Below are 16,382 nucleotides of genomic sequence, written 5' to 3'. Positions count from 1 at the left end.
GAGGGCGGCCCGGGCGCGTCCCCGCTGCCGCCTTGCCCCCGCCGCCCCCTGCTCCGTTCCCACAGGGGCTTCCCCCCCGCTTCCCCCCCCCGGCAGCAGCCATGTGTCTGCTCAAGTGCGATTAACACCGACTTGCCAAATCCTCCCCCCCCACCCCCCGCTCCGGGCCATTTGGGGCACGCACGCGTCCGCGCCCCGTGTTTACACAGCGGCGCCTTCGCGGGGAGCCGTTTTGGTGGATGGCGCTGGCAAATGAGCCGGGGGAGGTGGGCTCCGCGGCCCGCAGCCGCCGCCGCCGGCTATAAAAACCACCGGGCCCGGGGCGGGCAAGGCGAACCCGCGGACCGGCGGAGGATGGAGGGCGGAGGGACGGGGTGCGGATGCCCCCGCCTGCCCACGGCGGCTCTGTCCCCGCCAGGCTACTCGCCCCTCTCCTCCTCCTCCTCCTCCCCGCGGTGCGGGCCGCTTCCCGGCCCGTCCCTAGCGCTCCTGCCCTTGCCGCGCAGATCCGCGCCCTTCTGGAGGCCCTGGGTGCCCACGCCGGGAGAGGGGGATCGGCGGAGCGGCCCCGGCCCCGCCGCGGTGAGTGGGGCGCGGTAACTTCGAGGGAGTCGGGGCGGGGGGCGGCCGTCCCCCGCTCCTACCCCCCCTCGAGGGCCGGGTGCCGTGCCGGCGGGCTGACGTCTTGCTCTCTCCTCCCCAGCCCCACAGCCCCCGCGGGCTGGCGGAAGCCTCCCGAAAGCTGGCGCAGTACACGCACCCCGTCAGGTAAGTGGATGTCCCGGGAAGGGGCTCCGGGTCCCCGCTGGGAAGCTCCGGGTCCCCGCGGGGGGAAGCTGCGGGCACCTCACTCCCCCCCTCGCGGCCGGGAGGGAGGGAAGAAGGGATGGAAGAGTCCCTTGCTCCGGCTGGGCAAGCAACGAGTCCCCCACCCCTTTTGATCCCACCCATGTATTTATATAGATATGGAACCCTAAGCACAGGGAGGACATGGACCTATTGGAGCGGGTCCAGAGGAGGGCCACAAAAACGATCAGAGGGATGGAACGTTTCTCCTATGAGGACAGGCTGAGAGAGTTGGGGTTGTTCAGCCTGGAGAAGAGATGACTCCAGGGAGACCTTATTGCAGCCTTTCAGTACTTAAAAGGAGGCTTATAAAAGATGGGGACAGACTTTTTAGCAGGGCCTGTTGTGACAGGATAAGGGGTAATGGCTTTAAACTGAAAGAGGGAAGATTTAGACTAGAAAGACGTTTTTAGTGCTGAGGGTGGTGAAACACTGGAACAGGTTGCCCAGAGAGATGGTAGACACCCCATCCCTGGAAGCATTCAAGGTCAGGTTGGATGGAACTCTGAGCAACCTGATCTAGTTGAAGATGTCCCTGCTTATTGCACGTGGGTTGGACTAGATGACCTGTAAAGGTCCCTTCCAACCCAAGCTATTCTATGGTTCTATATTAAAGTGCCTTCAGGGTGATTTAGCCATCTAAGTGCTTTTGAACTGACTGGTCCTTGGGCAAATGATTGCCAGTGCTTGTGGATTTACCAGGTCATTAAGAGGAGATGTTGACATGCTTCTGTGGTGTGGTGTGGGACCTAGACATGTTACACAGTTATGTGTTTATTTTGGGCTTTTGTTTTTGGGGTTGTTGTTTTTGTTTGGTCTTTTTGTTGGGTTTTTTTTTTTTTTTTTTTTTTCTGGTGGTGGCAGGGTTGGCTGAAGCACCTTGCTACTCATTCCTGTGGCCAGGATTAAAAAAAGATGGGGGTTGTTCCTAGGCTGTCTTGCTGTGCAAACCTCCAGTGTCCTCCTGGTGCAAGAAAGCAGGTGCAGGCATGGGGAAGAGTGTCAGGAAGAGGAGATACAGACTGACTAAGCCAGCGCTGCTGAGAAAAATACTCATGTAACTACTGTTTTAATGATGGCGGTAATGATAGTACCTGCACTGTCAGTTCTGAAAAGGAAGTAAAGAAAATAACTACTGTTGAATCTGCAGGAGTCTCTATTCAGAAGCACTAGTAGGTGTTGCAAGGTGCTTAATGTAATTGCACAGGTAGTTCTTCCAGATAAGATGCAGCTTTCTCTCAAATCTAGGCTCTGATCTTTCAACTACTGGTGCACAGACTACCTAAGCAATTGCATGGACTCTGACTTCACTGTGACTGCTCCCGTGCTTAGGTATGAGTGAAAGCTGCAGGGAGCGCTGGGAATTGAGAGTGTCAGTTTTTGTGCTGCAAAGGAAGCAATGTTCTAGTTGTCTAGAAAGTGCTTTTGTAATTGCTAGAAAACCATCTAGTGCTGTTTCTTAATGTATTTCTGTTATAAACAAGCCGTAGTCAGCATTTAATTATGTTGCAATGTGCTGGTCTCTGAGCTCTTGGGACTTCTATTGTCTGTTTCTTCCAGCTACTTCCAAACTGTAAGCAAAAGAGGATGCTAGCTGAAAAGGAACAGGAACTGTGGAGTATATTAATTGCCATATATTATCTCACAAGCTTATAGCCCTTGCTACACCATGATATTATCAGCAATTTTTATGTTAATTTCTGGGTACAATACAGACTACTTTAAAATCTAGACCCCTGGGGCATCTTCTGTAAGGAATCTGTTGACTGATTCTTCTTGAAAAGACAGGAGTTTGGGATGAAATGTCAAGGTCTGATCCCCTTAGACCTTTAACTTTCCTTTCACTTTGAGATTTGTCTTAGACCATTGTAAACAATGACTTAGGTTGGGGAACTTCAGTAATGAAACTACTAATTTGACCCAAATACATTTGGGATCCTGTTTGACACCCATTATATTCCCTAGGGATAGTTCCGGTGAGGGCACTACTATTTGGATCAGATCCCCAGGTAATACTGTTAATGAGGCGCTGGAGTGGTGGGCTTCAGATGCAGTGAATCTTGGGCTTTAGAGTAGTTTCGCTGCAAAACTATCACTTTATGTATATCTTTATTTCTTCAGATGAAAATACAGAATCCACAGAATTATTTTTTTTATTTAAATGTAGAAAGCAGTTTAGCAATTGGGCATGTGAGGGAAAACTCTGTAGGATGCCTGTCTTAACAGAATTTCACTGCTGTTTCTTGTCTGTCAGCCACCAAGTAGAATATGTAATAACAATAAGCAAACCTATTGTATACTTGTTTCAGACTATTTTGGCCGAAATCAAGGTGCTATGATTACTTGTATCAGGAAGCTGAAGCACTTCTGAAAAACTTTCCAGTTCAAGCTACAATTTCCTTTTATGAAGACTCGGATAGTGAAGATGATGAAGATGAACTGGAACAAGACTCAAGAACAGAATCAGACTGCTGACTGCAGGAAAGGCCAACACAACTTCTAAGACTTAATTTAAACTTAATATAAAAATGTATTATAGTATTTTTAAAGATAATTTATTTGTATGTAAGTTATTCTTAATAAAACTGAAATGTTTTGTAATTTTATCTGAGCCTTTTTCCTTTATTCTATTCCTTTCCTGTTTTAGGCAGGGAAGGTATTGACTAGTATTTTTTATCTGAGATCCTATATTGGAGAGGGACTTTTTGCACAGGCATATAGTGGTAGGATGAGGGGTAGTGGCTTCAAACTGGAAGAGGGTAGATTTAGATTAGATATCAGAAATTTTTAGGTTATTTAATTTTTAGATATTAGATATCAGGAAGAAATTTTTCACAGGCTGGTGAGACACTGGAACAGGTTGCCCAGAGAAGCTGTGGATGCCCCATCTCTGGAAGCGTTCAGGGCCAGGTTGGATGGAGCTTTGAGCAACCTCGTCTAGTGGGAGGTGTCCCTGGCCCTGGCAGGGGGGTTGGAAGTAGATGGTCTTTAAGGTTCCTTCCAACCCAAACCATTCTATGATATATTGTAGACCGCAACTTGGACATCAATTTTAGGAGCAAAGAATAGATGCCTTGCTTTAAAGGGCTCTATGGTTATGTGACTTCCTCAAAGTTTGAGGACACAAGTAAAGCTTTTTCACTGTGATTTAGTAGGCTTCATGTGGAAGCATATCAAGGAATCATTGTATGAAGTATTTCAAGGTTGTGCCTGCTGTTGCAACAGTTTCAAACATGGAAAAGAGAAACGATGTAGCTGTTTTCCAGATAGAGTGAAGGGTCCAAATTCTGTTCTAGTTTTCGCTTTTAAAGAAGGGGTTTGCCTTAAGTCACTCATGCCCTCTCATGTTGGTGAAGCCCCACCTCGAGTGTTGTGTCCAGTTTTGGGCCCCTCACTACAGGAAAGACACTGAGGTGCTGGAGCGTGTCCAGAGAAGGGCAATGAAGCTGGTGAGGGGTCTGGAGAACAAGCCTTATGAGGGGCGGCTGAGGGAGCTGGGGTTGTTTAGCCTGGAGAAAAGGAGGCTGAGGGGAGACCTCATCGCTCTCTACAACTGCCTGAAAGGAGGTTGTAGCGAGGTGGGGGTCGGTCTCTTCTCCCAAGTACCAGGCGATAGGAGAAGAGGAAATGGCCTCAAGTTGCGCCAGGGGAGGTTTAGATTGGATATTAGGAAAAATTTCTTCACAGAAAGCGTTGTCAAACATTGGAACAGGCTGCCCAGGGAAGTGGTGGAATCCCCATCCCTGGAGCTATTTAAAAGACGGACAGATGTGGTGCAGAGGGACATGGTTTAGTGGTGGTTTTGTCAGTGTTAGGTTGATGGTTGGACCCGATGATCTGAAAGGTCGCTTCCAACCTAGACGATTCTATGTATGTGAGCTGTATCGTTATACACAAATACAGCATGAATCGATTGGTTTTGTTTCTAAAGTGGACACCAAGAAATGCGGAAAAAAGGCCTAATGTGAGTTGTTTTGATTGTGAGTCCGTTTTTGACAACAAAAGCAAAGGCTGGTACCAATCACCATGCAGGCCCGAGCCTTTAAAGGAACAAAAAAACCCACCCAAAACCTGTAATTCCAACGCCATTACTTCTGCCAGGCACACCCCGTGTACACACCTGAAGCGGGCCCACGATGGCACCAGGGATGCCCAGCCCCAGGCGCTTTCCACGGATCCCCCCCCCGCCCCGCCTGACGCCTCAGCGGCGTGGCCCGGCCACCACCGGTAGGCCGCTACCGCGCCTGAGCCCCGCCCGGGCCCGGGCCCCGCCCGCCGCCGCGCCTGCGCCCTGTGCCGCAGCGCTCCGCCCGCCCGCCCGCCCGCCGGGGCGCAGGCCGCGGCCCGGGCCGGCAGGATGCTGAACGTGCCCCCGCAGGCCTTCCCCGCTCCCGGCTCCCAGCAGCGGGTGTCCGCCGGCGGCCGCGCCAAGGTAGGGACAAATCTGCCGCCGGACGCGGAGGTGGGGGTTAGCGGCAGCCAGCGTTGGGGCCTGCCCCGGAGCCCTGCGGGGCCGCCGGTGACCGTCGCTCGGGGCGGTGGGGTGAGCGGCTCCCCCGCCCCGTTTCGGCCGGTTTCCTGGCCTGGCCCCTCTCGGATGTGGTTTGTTGGTCGGTTCCCGGTTGCGGCTGGGGCAGGGTCGCTTCCGTCCGCTTCCCCGGAGGGGTCTCGTATTCCCGACACCGGTGAGGAGAGGCGGTGGCTTGTGGCAGGGCCCGCGGGCCTGCGTCGCTGAAAAATACTTGGTAGTTTTGTTTTTATGAGGGGGTGGCGATAATGCTTCCTGCTGTGCCTCCCCGGGCTGTCTCGGGGTTCCTCCTGCGCAGAGAGACGGAGACTTTCCACCTGAAATCCCTGCGCGCAGCTTGGGCTTCATCTTTGGAGGGCTTTGGAGGGCACTTGGTATCTGCAGACCTCACTTGGAAAGCAAACTCGTATTTAGACTAAAGTAGCACCAAGTAACGTGGGTCTATGTGCTCTTTAGTTTTCTCGCTTCTGGTTTTGCTGCCGTTTTGTAAGACCATGGGTTTTTAACACTGTTCCCTGCCATTAGAGTTTGGATCAAAGGGGTTCCCGGTCTGTGGTGGTGTTGAAAAGGAAGGTGCTGGACACCCTGAAGGTCTTGCTCCGCTTTTCAGGGCGGGCCATGGCTAATACATCCCTGGTAAGCTGGAAGGCTTCAGTCCCAGCTTTCTCTGGGTGAGAGTGCCAGTTGCTTTAGGGCTTGCGGAAAGCCTTTATGAATGCTGTGAAGGTGAGCTTTCCTACCTTGTCGTACCTGGCCATTATTTCCAAATCTCTTTTCTTTGTTGCTCATAGGTTTCCAGGCCGTACCTCAAATGACACTGATAAAAACTTTTTACCACCACAGGAGGTTTGCTTTGGGAAGAGTCATCTAAATGTTGATATCAATAATTCCCTTGTCTGGGTTACTAGATGCGATGCTTCCTTAAGCACCTTTGGGACAGGGCTCCCAAATATCAGCAAAGAATACAGATTGTGTTATTTCTTGTTTTGTCTGAGTCCTCCTAGGGGCCTTAGAAAAGTGTATCGAATACCTCTTTCTTCCTTTAGAATTTAACAATGTTTTTACTTTTGTTATTTTTCAGGTACCTTTAAAACCAGGAAGGAGTCTTATGGATTGGATTCGGCTAACTAAAAGTGGGAAGGACTTGACTGGTTTAAAAGGGAGGCTAATTGAAGTGACGGAAGACGAGCTTGCCAAACACAACAAGAAGGAGGACTGCTGGATATGCATAAGAGGTTGGTTGCTGTGATGTTGCTTCTACATTTTTTGCCTAGCTTCGCTCTTCTGTACTTGAAGAAGCAACAAAAACCAAATAACAAAAGCCACACCCTAAAAGAAGCTGTGCATCTTATGTGTTTAAGCCAGGTGTAATCTTGACATAATTGGACACAACTTTGTTCCAGTTAGAGATTTTGCATCACAAAGATTTTCTTTGCTTTCAAGCCTTTCTTAAGGAGTCTTCCAAGTGGGCATATTTTGCGCCTATTTTATATCTATATATGAAAACAATAAAACACAAGATTGTAGGTGATGTCTCAAGGGCTTAGCAAGAATAAGGCGTTGAAAATGCTGACGTGTACTTACACTCCTCAGTCTTGGAGATTTTTATCATCCTTAGCAGTTGACTGGTTTTAGTGATTGCTTTAAAGCATCCAGAGATGTATAAATATTAAAAATGTTGCTCAAACCTGTAGAATGGTCTTTGGGAAATAAGTGTGCAAGCCCACGTATTACTTCGTAAAACTTAGTAAGGCAAACAACAGTTGCCACACAGAGCAATTGTTATCTCTACCTCGCGTAACAAATATCTTTGGTAACTAAGCCATTCTATTTATGTTATTATTTTTATGAAAATTTAGCTCAGAAGTTGAAAGTATCGTATGTTATGAGTTAACTATGTGTGAAAGGTGGTTTGGAGCAATAGCTGTGGCTACAAGAGTATTTTCAGTGCTGAAAATGAAGTTCGTAGCTGTCTTACGGAAAGGAGTAAAATGTTTACTCTCCAGTTTAATCATTTAGAGGCTAAAATACATTAAAATCACCTTAAATTTGTTATAACAGCACTTCTATGAAGATATATTAAGAAGATCAGAGTAGCTAATGTGACATTTCTCTAGGAAGAGTGGTTCATTTAGTGGTAACTTTGATGTGGTAAGGAACAACGTTGATATTTGACATAATGTCATCTCTGAACTCCAGCAAAAGAAAAGTTCAGAATTTCTCTACGAGGGTGACTGGTTTTGTTGGGTATTAAAGGGGATGAGAGTGAAAGTAAGGGTAAAACATCATTCAGTACTGCCTTTTAAACAAAATAATAGGATTGTTAATGCTCTGTGTGCTGCTCTTGCACATGCTAGCAAAACTATAGTGGGAGGACAGCTAAAGAAAGCATATTTACTGTGGAGGTCTGTTCTTTGTTTTCTCTTGAAAAGGGACATCTACTACTGCGGACAGAATTGCTGCTTAAAAATGCTTCTGTTTTTAATCTTCTCTTATTTCCCCCTTAACTGCATCTCTGAGGTTGGTTTTTACAAGAACTCCATCATGCTGCTTCTGTATCTGTCTTTAGATTTTTCCATCTCTGCCTTTTCTTTGTTCTAGGACTACTAATGAAAAAAACAGCATAACTGAGAATCCTGGTAGATTATCTGTAGACATAATATGTGGACAGGTAGTAAAATAACATCATTGTGGAAAAGCTAAATGAGGTCTCTGTCTTGGTAGATAGACTGTGTCTCTATAAGAAAGAGCAGAAACTGATTAGAGGAATGTGAGGTAAAAGAAGAACAAGAGCTAACTTTGATTAAAAACCTGATACGATAATCGTCAAAGAAAGGTGTCATATAGGCCGCAAATTTATATATAAAGTGGGATGCCATGGGAGCTTAAAAAAAGCATGAAGGGTATATAAATGAGGTTCCTTTTGTTCATGCAAGTTTGATGTTCAATTGAACATTCGCCTAATGTTCAGGAGGCCCTAACTATGCAGATACTCACACTTTATTGCATGCAGTAATCAGTGTTGCACACAAGATGGCATAGTGGATACATCCATCAGATCAGGTCAGTAAAATATGCAAATATCCTTCCTTTGTTGTCTGGGATGATTGTTTTTACCAACTAGGATTGTCCCACGTTTGTCTCCCCCTGGCCCAGTGCTGAATGCCTACCCCTCCCTCTGAAGTAATTAATGTACATTTTTTTTAATGTGTTAAAGGCTTCTTATGAAAGCACTGGTACAGTTCTACTTCTGGTAGCTTCCTGTTTTGATAATGTTATACATCTTCAAATATTCTGCTAGGTGGGACTGCAATAGTCCTGTTAGCAGCACTACGTCTGTTGTTAAAACTGTTTATAGCTGCATTGTCTAGGCTCTAATTACTCTGGTAATACTAATTTAGTATTAGTACTGGTAGTACTAAATAAGTAGACTTCATCGTTTCAGACCTATAAAGAAGCATTGTTTTATCTCCCTGGAAATACTAAGGATTGTACTCATGTAGGAGGAATGCTGAGCCCTTTTACTGGGGCAAATTTGGTACTGGAGTTGTAAGTCTTTAATGAGCATAACTATCTTTAGATTTTTACATTGCTGAATCTGAAGAATGGAAGTTTTGTAGATGATGGTAGCGGTTTTTCCTTATGGGAGGCAGTTCATTCCTGAAGACGTTTTATTCCATAGCTGATTCTATGATGGGTGGTAGGGAAACAACGCTGACAGCCCTTTAGGAGTAACTTAATTGGAAGGGAGAGTGAAAACAATTCTTTGTGCTAACTGCCACAATTTTATGTCTCTGCTTAAACCAGTCTCTGGTTCTTTTACCCCCTAGCTAGGATACATCATGTTCAACTTCAAGGGTTTATTTTGTTAAAGTCTTAACCCTGCAGGTTTCTCCAGATGTTCACTGGGACAAGTGGTATGGCACTGTAGGATTGGCCCCTCTGTGTAACAAAATACGTCTTGTGCTCTGTACAATTGTGTAACTTATGTTTCTGGTTATGGAAAGCCATGCTGTTTGTTCCGATCATGTCTACTATTTGTCATCACGGCATTTAATATGCATGAACTTTCCGTCTGGTTTTGGTGATAGGAGTGGTTGTAGCAGTTCTAGAAATGCTGCTCATGTTTTTATATTCCATTTTCTGCAGGATTTGTATATAATGTCACACCATACATGGAATATCATCCTGGCGGTGAGGATGAGCTGATGAAAGCAGCAGGAACTGATGGTACGGATCTCTTTGATCAGGTGAGAACCACTGGCAGGAAATGACACTTGCTCACCAAAAGGTATTTTGAAAAATGAATGTTTTCTGATTATTTTTAGGGCATTCCAGTGGAAATGGTGATTTGAATTTTTTCAGGCCTAAGGAAAGGCAGTGGGTTACCACTCAGAATGGCACTTGTGTGCTGAAAGAGGCACGTAGTTTAAACTTTGTATCAAAGGACAATAATGAAAATGCCACTTTATGTTGTTGGAATGAGGCTTCAATTTGACCATTTTATTAAATTATTTTTTTAGCAGAAATAGCAATAAAGCTAGCAACAACTCGAGATACCACCTTCTTAATAAATTAGTACAATGACTAATCGCTGTTATTTGAGTTGCGTTTTCTTCTCAGAAAGAAGAGAAGAAATTTTTTCTTTTTTTTTCACTTTTTGAAAAATGCTTGTAGCATTCTTTTGTCTATTAATTTGACTGCTGCATTACGAGTGAACAAAGTACTAAGAAAACAATGCTGGGGCTGCTATTAACTGATTGTGAACAAATCACAAGATGACAGTTGGTCTGTTCTTTGTTTACCATTTCTTTTAATATTTTGAAAAGACTCAGAAAATAAAGGGTCTGCAGAATAGGTGTACTTTCTGTGAGGAATCTCTTGCAAACCTGGTGCTCTACCAGCACTACTGAGTTGGTATTTTTTTAAACAGACATTCTTTGAGTCTTCTCGGCTCGCAAGGTTTGTCTGAGAAACTGGGAAAGAGCAGAAAGGAAACCTCTGTTTCCGAAAGGAAATCTGTTATCTCTTTACAGTTCATTCATGACAGTATGTTATGGCTTTTTTTACAAAATGTTTTTAGCAATGAACGTAAATAAAGATGTGATAAGGGTTTAGCTTTGTTAAGTTTATCTTTGGTTAATCCTTTCACAAATGAAGGGTTGGATTTGGGCATAATTCTCTGGTTTCAAGAAATTTGGAGTTTCTCTCCTAAAAGTTCTTCCAGTATCGAGTTGTGGCCTGAAATTCTGTAGCACCGTCAAGTATTGTGGGAGGTACTCGGAAACACGAGTCTGATGTCAGGAATATTTGGGGAACCCCTCAAGTTCAGATACATACTTGCTACGTGGGTTTTTTTGGGTTTTTTTTTTTTAGTTTGTTTTGTCACGGGAGTGGAAAGCAGTGTTCAGATCCTTAAAATATACTGTTTGCATTTTTGTTTCTGGCTGATGTCTTTTCTGTTATGGAAGCATTTCTGTTGTTATCCCCTCTGCTGTAGCATTCTGTGTCTGTTGGATACGGATCTCTTTAAGAGCTTGGTAGGTTGTTAGTGTTTCTCAAGTTTCTGAAAAAATTAACTGTCATTCAACATCCTTCATTTTTCTGTTATCTCTGTACGAGGAAACTACAACTTGTGGATGGGATTCTTTATCTCATCTCCTTAGCTTGTCCCATTTAAAGTTTTTATTTTTAAATCTATTCAAATTTGTCATGCAGTACTTTCTTTCCTTTTCTCTTCTTGTGATGTTACCCTGGATGCCCTATCAGAATTGGCTTTTCTGCCATCCATTTCCTCTGCAAGTTCTCCAGTTCTGGTCTGTAAAGCTATTGCTCTTTCTTCACTATATTTGATTTCCTAAAATGGGTAATTTCCAAATAATTCAGTGATAGTATGACAGAAACAAACAGAAATACACCAGTTTGGTAGGAGGTGTTTGTGTGTCTAAACCACCATTCTTTATCTTTGTTTCCTTCATCCCTTTGCCCTTCACTTTTATCTAAACAAGACTAATTACGCTTGTGGTGAAGACAAGGTCTTTATTCTGTTAATTGCATAGCATACATCATAAAAATACTCTTCTGAAATATTTTCTGTAGCTCAAAATTACGATGTTCAGATACTGCAAAGCATAAAATGAATAAATGAAACTTTTGTCACTTTTTCACGGTCCTATTTTTTTCACTTAATTACATGCTGTCTGTAATAGAAGTAAAAATAAGTACTGAACGACGCAGCGATGAGTGTCTGTTTTAAAAATAAACTGGCTAAATGAATTACACTAGTCACTGTACAAAAATGAACTTTTATATTTAAGTGCTTAGAACAACATAGTAAGAATTACAGATTTTGTGAAAACCAATTTTGTTAATATAGGTTCATCGTTGGGTCAATTATGAATCGATGCTGAAGGAATGTCTTGTTGGGAGAATGGCTGTCAAGCCTATTGCTGCTCCAAAAGGTGAGGTTTTTAAGAATGAAATAATTTCTATTATGCTTTATTTCAAAGTTACCTGGAAATGATAAGAAATCTTAAATCATCATATTTACAAGGAGAGTCTCTATTCTTGCATAAAGGTGAAGGCTGTTGCATATATTCAGTCTTTCTACAGCAGATACCTGAAGATGAAACTATTTTATACATGAAGACTTTTACAAGTAATGTATTGCTACATTTCTTCTTTTATTTTCAGTCATCAGAAAACAGACGTACGTGTTTTATGTGCATATGTATACAGAAAAAAAAAATATTTTTTTTCCCCCAAGTTCCCTCTCTTTTCTTCTGATCCCAGGCAACAAACTGTCATAGGGAGCTCTCTCATCTTGAAATAAAAGTCAGTATTTTCAGTTTGGTGATTTCAGCACAAGGCATAGGTCTGGCGAGTTGCATATGTATTGAGGTATTTGAATACACTTTATGGAGAGTTATCCTTTCCTGAACACTTATTGGGTCTTTTAGTTTGAATTTACTTGGATCTGCCGATACAACAGACTGCTCTGAGCCAGGACAGCAAGAGAATGTAGTACGTTGTCTTAAAATGCTGGTGATGGTTTCCAGAGACTTTAATCTTCAGTATTCGTTCTGGTTTGTAGGCCGCAGCAAAAATTTCTTATACCTAGTAAACAGACACTATTACTGAATATTACCTCTTAGCAAAATTACAGTGAAAACATGAAAGAATAAATGTTTGCAACTATTTTTCTCAAATTCTGTGGCATCCTTTAGTTCACTAAGTTGGCCATCTCTTGTAGCTCTTCAGCTTCTGACAAGGTGCACTGCATACTTGCTTAGCACTTAGATCATATCACCTAGTAGTTACTTTGAGTTTGGTCATTAGGTGAAAAAGAGTAGTAGTTTACATCTCCGTGTTGCTAGGTAGCTAATTCTAGGTGTGGAGCTTTTAAGATAAATGCTACAAAGTATGGAGAAACCTTGACAGCGTAACTGCTTCATGGAGTCGAGGTGTTACAGATAAGTTACTGCTGCTTTGTCAGCTGAGTTAAAAATTTAAAAGTAAACCTGACTTTTGGCAATTTCAATAATCTAACTTTTCTGCAACTGGAAGGAATTCTTGTGACAGCCAGTCAGTAAAAACCAAATATGTCTTTGCCCCTGCCAGCTATGACAGTCCATTTTCCGTTCTTCACTTTTTCTGCTTTCCTCCATAATGGGACTGTTCTATCCATTTATCACATCCATATGATGTAGTGAAATTTGCAGGATAAATGTTGCCAACTGTATAAAACCAGTTCTGTTGCCAGTGTCTCTCTTAGCCATTTCAGGCTTGAAAAAAATGTAATTTCATTAATTAAGATTCAAAATGATTAGACTGGATTTGCTGAAATTCTTCACTGTAAAATTCTCAAAGTTTACCTTGATTCCTGTAGGTTATGTATCCTCTTCTGAATTATCAAAAATGTGATTGACTAACTTCACTGTCAGCCAGCAATAATCCTAATCTTGCATCCTTCCAGAAGATCATATTTGGCAAAGTTTTGCGTTTGAAAATGGAAGACTAAAATACTAAGTTAAGGTGTGCATTTTTTAATATAGGATTAAATGAGCACATAAATATAGAGGAAAGAGAGGACTTCAAATTATGGAATGTATTGCTTTCTTTTTGTGGCAGAGGATGAGTGTTTGGCAGTAGGACGAGCACTGGTACTTGCCGTTTGTTGCAGTCTCAGTACAGTGCAGTTAAGGCAGCTGTAGGTTTGTTGGGGCATTGCTGGAAGATCTGTGGTTGTTTAGTGTAGTTTTTGTTTCCTGTGTCCTGGTGGGATTTTGGAAGGCGGTACAATTATTTGCTTACCAAACTGTTCAAGGAAGCTAAAGGTTGTCCTTGCATACACTGGTTTTTTTTTTTTAAGAAAGAAGAGGCCTTTGAAGATGCTGATGATAGTTTATATTTTGTCAGCTTGTCTTTTGGGAACGCTGCTTGATGGTATGGTAGTGACTAATAGGAAATTCTGAAGTGTCCCTTCTGTGGAGCTGAGCGCTGAAACGTGTAGTGTTTGTACTTGCTGAGAAGGCCGGTGCAGTAACTACGGCAGCACCCAGGCATGTAGGAGGTGATTGCAGTATCTCCCTCAGCAATCCTCTACAGCATTAATCTGCTTGCTTTCCCTTCGGGGTGCTCAGCTGTATACGTTAGCACGGACATTAGTTTATTGTCTGGTATCTTTTAATACTGCTAATGGTTCTCATAGACACATGTTAGTGTATGTCCCTGTGTTACTTCAGCAGTAACATAACTTGGGAATCAGAATGCATGTTGCAGTATTTATTCAGTGAGGTTAGACTGAGGGCCATGGTGTTATCCAAGGAAGAGAGGTAGGGCTGTGTCTTGGAAATGCTTCAAGCTGTCCTTAAAACTGCAACGCCAATTTTGGTGCAGCGTGTTTAAATGTAGTGAAATGAGAACAGACTTCTAAACACAAAAAATTACTTTTAATCAGAAATGAGTTTTTGTGAATGGCTTGCCTATCCTGTCAGAAAGCTCAAAGTGGTGTATAGCAGAGTACTCAGCCAAATACAGCCTCAACCAAAAATTTTGGGTGGACTGCCGTATGCATCTTGTGGAGTGTTTTGTTTTTACCTTATAGTGGCACAACGTGAAAGCCTCTCATGAAGGCAGTTTTTGGTCAGCTCTGAAGTCATTTTGCAATACTCCATGCTTGGTGCTTTGTTCCAGGACCGTTTCCTTCGCTTCTCTCACAATGGCATTTTTCCTCTAACACTGGCTGCTGTCATGCAGAGCACTGGGAAGGATTCAGAAGAACAGAGGAGAAACGTTCACGTTTTCGTTTTCATAAAAGGGAGCAGGAAGAACACATTGGTTTCTCCCACTTCCCCAAACCTGGTTCCCATAAAAAAGAATATAAAATGGACCTTTATATTGGGACATTCGGAGATATGCCATGTAGAGCACGCAGAAAGGGGCTTATGTACGTCCATAAGACTAGTGTCCCACAGATTTGCTATGAGCAGAAGGATATGTGGCTGAGAGGTGCAGCACCTTTCCCCTCAAGTCGAGCACCTTATATATATATATGAATTGACACTAGGTAATTAACCTGCTTGGTTTTTATCTTTTTTTTCTGCTAGTGTGTGTTTGTTTGTTTGGAGTAGTTACAGCATACTGTATGTTTAATGAAAACCACAGATAACTTGTCAAATAAAACCATTTGACAGAAGGAGCTTATAGGAAGATTTTCTTTTTCCTGGGTTTCTGCCAAGGATTGGGTTTAGATTGCCAAGGACTGGGTTGGTCATATTCAGTGTCTACTCTGTGTTGTCATGAGACAAGTGTCATCGAAAGTCTGTCAGATTTAGCACGCTTCTTAGCTATGAAGTTTATAATTGCACAAGATAATCTGTGATGTTTGTTTTGAAGTTCCAGAGTTCTTGCATTTCCTGCCCTTTAATGCTGTGCAACTTCTGGCATTTTTAATATAGTATTTTTTTAATTATACATGATCTTTTGGAATGGTAATCAGCGCTGCATTTATTTGTGACTTGATATCAGAAGCATCCTGGTCAATCTGTTAATGTTTTGGAAGGCTTACATGGAGATCCTTACTTTGGCTTATTTTCCTTAGCATGATGTGTGCAAGCACTGTGCTGTAACTTCTGACTGTCGTGCTCATTTTTTCTTAATGCTTGTAGAGATTTCTTCTACTCTGTCTGAAGAGAAGAAACAGCTCAATGGTAAGTGTTCACCTGGAGCGAGGTGGGGAGTGAATCTTAAACTTACTTGAATATTACCGAATGAGCAGTGTTTATCCAGACTTCTGTCTATCTTTATATTTGAATTTGATGTTGAGGCTGTAGCAATCTGTGGAAATTACAGAAGGCAAAATCCTAATCAGGTATTGTGAATTCAGTGTTTAAAAGTATTATAAGACTGCAGTAAATTAGTACTGATAAGGGACGTATGAGGTGGACAAGCTTTCTGCTCCAGTTGGACAAGATAGGTTACAAATTACTGTGTGTTATGAAATCTGCCACTACAAAATTGCCAGGCTTTTTGAACCTTCTCTATATCAGAAAAGCTAGGTGGCTATGGGGCTGGATTAGCAGAGACAAAACAAAATACTGGGGAACACTTTGAATTAATAAGTCTCTACTAAAAGCTGGAAGGTCGTCACTGGGAAATGAGATGAAATGGAGGTGAATTAGCTGATCACAGCATCACTGAACTACTTGAAATGTAATTGTGAGAAACAACTACACCAACTGTCAGCCCAGTCAAAGAGAAGCAAGTATAATCCTGTGAATGTATCAGAAGCTTGACAGTAGTCCTTGTAGAGATGGGGAAGTGTTCAAGCCTTCACTGAGCCCTTCCTTGAGTGCTGGAGGTAGCTTTGGTTGCTAGTGATCAAGATTTGCATTTGATTTTAATACTTCTAGGGAAATGTTTCAGACTGAAACATTCGTACAAGAATACATCTTACAAAGTCCCATCAAATGAGGAGTGAGTCTTGGTGGAGCAAATGAGATGAACG

General features: G+C 43.0%; 2 protein-coding genes across 3 annotated transcripts in view; both read left to right on the top strand.

Annotated features, from left to right (window-relative positions):
* The first annotated feature begins 201 nt into the window (after positions 1-201).
* RIPPLY2 (ripply transcriptional repressor 2) lies at positions 202-3,321 on the top strand. Its single transcript, XM_074578344.1, has 3 exons — positions 202-582; positions 704-768; positions 3,156-3,321. The coding sequence occupies exons 1-3, from the start codon at positions 253-255 to the stop codon at positions 3,319-3,321; spliced, it is 561 nt and encodes a 186-aa protein (XP_074434445.1). The 5' UTR covers positions 202-252.
* A 1,808-nt stretch (positions 3,322-5,129) lies between these two features.
* Positions 5,130-16,382, top strand: part of CYB5R4 (cytochrome b5 reductase 4) — a 40,308-nt gene continuing 29,055 nt past the window's right edge. The window contains exons 1-5 of one of the 2 annotated variants that reach the window (XM_074581251.1): positions 5,130-5,278; positions 6,456-6,609; positions 9,524-9,624; positions 11,751-11,835; positions 15,544-15,585. In XM_074581251.1, coding sequence (XP_074437352.1) covers positions 5,204-5,278; positions 6,456-6,609; positions 9,524-9,624; positions 11,751-11,835; positions 15,544-15,585 — 457 coding nt within the window. In that variant the 5' untranslated portion in view covers positions 5,130-5,203. The remainder of the gene's footprint in view (positions 5,279-6,455; positions 6,610-9,523; positions 9,625-11,750; positions 11,836-15,543; positions 15,586-16,382) is intronic. The other variant, XM_074581252.1, reaches the window with a different exon arrangement.

The sequence above is a fragment of the Larus michahellis genome, chromosome 3 (assembly GCF_964199755.1).
Source record: "Larus michahellis chromosome 3, bLarMic1.1, whole genome shotgun sequence".
Classification (NCBI taxonomy): domain Eukaryota; kingdom Metazoa; phylum Chordata; class Aves; order Charadriiformes; family Laridae; genus Larus; species Larus michahellis.
The sequence above is the reverse complement of the archived record's forward strand: the minus strand, read 5'-3'. Positions and strand labels throughout refer to the sequence as shown.